The sequence below is a fragment of the Buceros rhinoceros genome, unplaced genomic scaffold (genome assembly GCF_000710305.1).
Source record: "Buceros rhinoceros silvestris isolate BGI_N320 unplaced genomic scaffold, ASM71030v1 scaffold45535, whole genome shotgun sequence".
In the NCBI taxonomy this organism is placed as follows: Eukaryota; Metazoa; Chordata; class Aves; order Bucerotiformes; family Bucerotidae; genus Buceros; species Buceros rhinoceros.
Window position 1 is genome coordinate 2484 of NW_010414213.1, and position 6077 is coordinate 8560.

A 6077-nucleotide genomic window follows, 5' to 3' on the forward strand; every position below is an offset into this window, starting at 1 on the left:
CCTTGCCCCCGGGCTGCCGCTTCCTTCTCCTAGTTGTGGCAGCCAGCAGCAGGTGCTCTTTCACAGTTCCCAGCTAGAGCTGTAAATCCCAGCTGTGCACGGTGCTTTAAGTTATTCTTAGAGTTCGTGCTTTGCTCCCTGCACACGTAATCTGCCCCACTGGGCCGCTGTGGTGCGTTCGGGTGGTGCATGAGGAAATCTGGACATGCATCATCTCGTAGGCTCATCTGCTGGAGTACTGCTAATCCACGTGTAATGCGGTGGGTATTCTCTGAGTTGGAATGAGGCAATATTCACAAAATCCGGGTGTTACGGTTAAACTCTACTTGCAGGTGGAAAGCATTTCATTTATATAAGGCTTCTCATTCTGTGTTTGTGCTTCTCAGATTGCAAGAAGACCCTCCTGTGGGTGTCAGTGGTGCACCATCTGAGAATAATATAATGCAGTGGAATGCGGTTATATTTGGGTAAGAGTTTTTGATCGCTATAAAATTCTGTATCAAAGGGCTAAACATAACAAAACCTGGGGGATTGTTTTTACAATGATTCTCTTTTTTTATTAGCCTAAAGTCAGGAGGCTTGAAAATGACCAGAAAAAAGGCCAAATGTGCTGTTGTGGGAAAAGCCTGTTTTCAGGGGTCATACAGAATGCGCAGGAAAGAAAGATTTTAAGTCTGTTCCTCTTTTGGTTGAATCAAGCTTGCATATGGCTTAATAAATAGCTTATTCTGTGTAGGAGCCGGGTTATGGAAAAGCAGCTTCCTCTTTAAAGTACACGAGAGCCGCATGTTCTCGGCCATTAAGTCCAGATGTGTCAGTGGTGGTTGGATGGGTTCCAGTAGACCGGAGTACAGGTTCTGCCTAGGAAGTTGCATTACATATCCCACAGAAGAGGAAGCGGCTCGGTATCCCTCCATAAAACGGAGGTGTGGTGCTAGGAATTTGCTCGCTAATTCCGATCTCCTCACGTATGGCACCCGTGTGGTTTGGGGTGATGAGAAGGGAGATATCTCGACTAACAGATTGATCTTGGGAAGTGTTCGAGACATGACAGAGCTCGCAGAGGTTGTCTCTGGGTACTCCTCTAAATATTTAAATTGTAGCCTCTGTATGTTGAGGAGGATGAGGAAGAAGATAGCAATTTATTGTCTGTTCAGAAGTACATAATGATTATTTTTAACTGGAGTTTACTTTTTAAACCTTACAGGCCAGAAGGGACACCTTTTGAAGATGGTAAGCCACTAACTTCTGTATCCTCTGTCATCCTCATAAACATTGTCAGTATCAACATGGTTCTGCTACGACAAAATAATAGATGTTACCTGCATATAATCTGGAACAAACCAAGCAAGGGAGAGGAGGAGTGAGGTCTCGGTGGCTATGAAAACACCTATTTTGGTGTAAGCAGCCTTGTGTCATAGTGGTAGCTGGTTAGTGAGAAAGCTACGAAGCAATGCTTGTTTCAAGACCTGTTTCTACACCACACTGGAGCTGTTAGTGGGGGAAGCTGGTCTGATGTGCCAGATGTGGTCTCGCGTGTCCGTAGCCGAGCTCCACAAGGCAGCGTGCTGTTCTGGTTTCATCCCTGTGGCACGTTTGATTCATCTCTGTTCTCCTAATGAAGAACAGGTGAAAAACCTTGAATTGTTCTGAAGATAGAACTCGGCGAGGGGAAGGGAATACTGAATTTGTACGTAAACATGAAAGTTGGTGTGTAATGAATCTCCCTTAGGCACCTGAGGAATAATGAGTTTAATAATTACAGTATTATTGCAGTGATCGGCAGCAGATGGGTTTTGCTCTGTGTTGGGTTGGAGGAGGTACGGTAAATTATTCACTGATCCATAATAAAGGTTTTCAGTGAATCAGTCGTGAGCTGCAAAGGCTGAGATTACAGATTCCAGCGCTGCTTTGCTGGCACCACAGTGCCTTCTTAATGAAACGCCTTAAAGTCACTGAAGCCCATGGAACCGGCACGGCAGGTCACAGAAGCCGGGGAGGGCAGCGGGATAATCGATGCTGGATGTGGCTGCCTCTGCCATGAGTACAGCAAGTCTCTCAGCTTCCACCCTGCCGCTGCTGGGTTCATCGCTGTCACTAAGGAGTAGTTCCACTGAAACACACGAGAAGAAACCAGGCTCGGTGGTGTTTGTGTAATAGTGAGAAGAAATATTGGCTATGGAGCACATAAATTAACTCACCTTGTGTCTGTTCCTGGAGGTGTTCTTTTGTTGTTCGTTATCTGATTGTTCTTCTGTTTGTTTGGACAGGTACTTTTAAACTAGTAATAGAATTCTCAGAAGAGTATCCAAATAAGCCTCCAACTGTTAGGTTTTTATCAAAAATGTTCCATCCAAACGGTGAGTAAATCATCTTTAAGTTGCCATAATACCCATTAGATATTGTCCTGTGGTCATGTATTTTGCAAAGCTCCACTCTAACAGCTCTCCATCCCTCTTCATCGCCAGCCTCCTCAGTAGATGTCCAGAACAGCAACTGCTGATGAAAAATTAAGAATGATGATGCTCTTAGTAAGGAGCTATCAGTCTCTAATCAATACGTAGCTGCAGCAGCGAGGCCTGGGAGCATTGTCAGCAGCAGCCGCACTTAGGTTGGCTGAAATAGGCACTTCAGGTTGCAGATTCCTGCCCCTTCCCATTTAAGAGCCATCGTGGATGTGCAGCCACATGGTGAATTGCAGTAGGGAACTGAAGGAGCCAAATGTCATTTATTCCGGTCAGCCCAGGCCATGCCTTCACTTGGTTCACTGTGCCAACCAGTACTAGCACCGGGAAGAAGCAGTGAGGGCTGTGAGGTCCTTGGCTGGCACAGGGGATTCCAGCTGGCAGCAAATGTCCCACTGCTCTCTGGGAGCCTCTCCTCTGCATGTGTCTGGGCCAGTCCCACCAGGGCAGCAAGAAACCAAGCCTTCCCAGTCCGGTGCTAGTGCCAGAATCTTACACCCTTCCCCCTTTTCCTCTTAAGTGCTCCGTTACTTCCACTAGTGCCTCCTCCAAAATACAGTGTCAAACTGCAGGAGATTGTGCGACCTAACTGGCCTGTCCCCTGAAGCACTGGTTTAAGCACAGACTGAGCTGGAGCAGTAACTCTGCCTTGACCAGGGTGCAGTGACCGAAGGATGACCTGAGCGGGTGGTTTCTAAACGGTGTCCGTGCTGTGTTTGCAGTGTATGCGGATGGCAGCATATGTTTAGATATTCTTCAGAATCGCTGGAGTCCAACATACGATGTTTCATCTATTTTAACTTCAATTCAGGTAACTTTACATCTATTTCAGCAAATAATTATGGTGTTATTATCTATTCCAGTGATGGGGCCAGCAGGTGCCTTGTCAAAGGGAACTTCAAATACTTTTGAGCTGAACAGCAGCTTTTTAGTTCAAATGAAGGCTGAGGTGCTGACCTATTTAATTACTAACTTTGAGCTACAAAACTGCTAGTAGATATTTTTTTACAGGCAAACAGTTACTGGTTTGGATTCCTTTTTAACTGGTTTTAGTCAAGATGGGGCATGAGGGGTAGAAATTTGCCTGGTGGTTGAAAAACCAGCCTGGATAGGAGACAAAACTGCTGGAAGCTGCTTTGCTTAGAGTAAGCATGAAAGCCTGGTGCAGCAAAACACTACAATTTCTTTTCTCCTGTGTGATTGTTTTAATTTTTCTACAGTGAGTTTTTGTAGAAGGCATCTTAAGCCCCTCCGCAGTCCTGCAGGACGGCGGTAGTGTAGTTACCAAAGAATCATTAGCATCATAGCGATGACTGGCACAGCTGAGGGTGTATCCGTTCGGTGTGTGAACCCCGACGAGGAGGCAGCGCTGATCCTTTCGCAATGCACGATTTGAGGTTCAGTGGTGTAATTATGGTGCCTAACCACGAGTTTAACTGTTTTCTTTTCAACTGGGCTCTTCTGAGTCATGTCTGCCTCCTGAAACCCACGTGACTTGAAAGCCCTGAGTTCTTTTTTTTTTTCCCCATTTAAACTGTGCTGGTTCGTCTCACGGTTTGTTTTCCCCTCCTCGCAGTCTCTGCTTGACGAACCTAACCCAAACAGCCCAGCCAACAGTCAGGCGGCACAACTCTACCAGGAGAACAAACGGGAATATGAGAAGAGAGTTTCAGCTATTGTCGAACAAAGTTGGAACGACTCGTAACAGCCGCTTTGTTCCCCTCTGTCCTTGTAATCGTTACATACAGTTTAACTCTCCATAGAAAGGCTACCACAAAGTTCAAGTGCCACCGTTCTAAGAATTTGCATAAAAAAACCTCATTTGCAAGGAAAATTAAGCCCTCCAGTTTAGGCAACCTCAAAGCTTGTGTATCTTGATTAACGTACTTTTTATTGCATGGTATGAACTAAGTTATTGCTACATAAATTTGTAATATATCCTGTTTGTATTTTTTTTTCCAAGTGTATAATGTTGGTGTGGAGTTTTCATGACCGAATATACACATTTTGTAAATCTGTACTTTTTTCAAAGATTGAATGCCTTATTTTTGAATTCTTTAGATTTTTAAATTGGAGAAAAAGCACTTAACAAAGTTTTTATATATAAATATTTCCTGTAAAGCTGTTAAATACATAACCTTAGCGCAAGACATTCTGCTCTCCCTCCGTATCTCTTTCAAAGGGCTCATTTTCAGGCCACTTTTCCTTTTGCTACACGCACTTTACAAACAGAAAACTTAATCCATGATGTGACCATCTTCACTGGTTGGCTCTGCTTCTGCCCCAGAGCTTCACTCTGTTCAGTGTGTCCTCGGTCCTGGGAGGAGGAGAAGGGGTGGGAGCTGCCAGCTCGGAAACGGGTGTAACAGTTTTCCTGTAGTTATTCCCAGCGGTAGAGTTGCAGGCAGGACCTGGCTGATGGTCAGGCTGGAGGATAATACATTCGAACAACTGTATTTTTTCAGGGAGATTGTATGTTACAAAGCTGTAAAATGTCATCTGAACCTGCCCTATATTTACACCCTGACGCTGCAGCAGAGCTTTGAGTATCTCGCGATAATTAAAGAGGTGTCCTGGTAGTTTCCCTTGTGGGTGGGGAAGGACTCAGCCACCCACGGAAGAAAACACGCCTGCAGATCCAGGAGAGTTCTTCTGTAAATCCTGGCTCTGCGCCACGTGCTCAGGTCTCGTGTCTGCCTCACAGAAGTTCTACATATTCTTAAACTGCCACCTTTAAAGGAGTTTGGGGTTGTGTTGTTGATGTGGTGATTTCTTACTGTACTCCGTAAACCAGGCTGGATGGCTGCAGGAAAGAATTAGGCCTTTTTTTCCCCTTTTTATCCCTTTCTCATAAGTGCAGCCAGCGCTACATCGGTATTAAAACCCCACAGCCCAGCCCAGAATACAGCTCAGTGTTGCCCAAAAAGCCATGCGAGTTTATTTCAGCTGGGAGAGAAAACTGCTTCTGTGCAACAGTCATCATGAAAAGTTTAGTCTCTGTCGACGGAGTGAAGCGGGAATAATCCACGTACGTCTCGCAGCTGCTCGTCAAGTGGCTTTATCAGTTACAGGAGCAGCACTGTAAAACTGTTAGAAACCAGACCCTGGTCAAACCCTCCTGTGGCAGCAGCTTGTGGAGCAAAACTGTCCCACCTCAGATGCCCTCAGTGTGCGAAGGCTCGGAAACGCTTGTGCTGAGTGACACAACTACAGTGGTGGTGAGTCTGCTTTCCTTGGGATCTGTACTTAAAATTCCTTCAGTCTCCATGTCATTGTTAACAGAAAGCCCAGAGGATCCCATTTGCCTTTTGACCGTGGTGAAATGGCAGTACCACCAGCAAAGCGGTGACATCGCTTAACGCAGCACCGGTGCAAAGATTTTTCTTCACAAATACAACATAGAAAAGCTTTCTGTCTCTAAGAATTAGTCTAAACTTTGAATTTTTATTTTGCCTCCCATTTCAGTGTTCATTTTTGCTCCTTTTATGTGTGAGATGAGATTTGCCACTCATTAGAGTCCACATTAACTTGGTTAGTCCTGAGCAGCCAGTTTAGGGCAGTTAGAGATCGATGAAGCTCAGGCAGTGAGCTTCTGTGTCTGAGAGACCCAGC

General features: G+C 45.3%; 1 protein-coding gene across 1 annotated transcript; it reads left to right on the forward strand.

Annotated features, from left to right (window-relative positions):
- The first annotated feature begins 370 nt into the window (after positions 1 to 370).
- Positions 371 to 4617, forward strand: LOC104494212 (ubiquitin-conjugating enzyme E2 B). Its single transcript, XM_010137014.1, has 5 exons — positions 371 to 467; positions 1208 to 1233; positions 2271 to 2360; positions 3188 to 3276; positions 4042 to 4617. The coding sequence occupies exons 1-5, from the start codon at positions 442 to 444 to the stop codon at positions 4168 to 4170; spliced, it is 360 nt and encodes a 119-aa protein (XP_010135316.1). The 5' UTR covers positions 371 to 441; the 3' UTR covers positions 4171 to 4617.
- The last annotated feature ends 1460 nt before the right edge of the window (positions 4618 to 6077 follow it).

Bases quoted from the DNA above. Each gene is read 5' to 3' on its own strand.
- LOC104494212 (XM_010137014.1), top strand. From the start codon at position 442: ATGCAGTGGAATGCGGTTATATTTGG. The intron at 468-1,207 runs GTAAGAGTTTTT...TAAACCTTACAG, and splicing joins TGGAATGCGGTTATATTTGG to GCCAGAAGGGACACCTTTTG. The intron at 3,277-4,041 runs GTAACTTTACAT...CCCTCCTCGCAG, and splicing joins CTATTTTAACTTCAATTCAG to TCTCTGCTTGACGAACCTAA.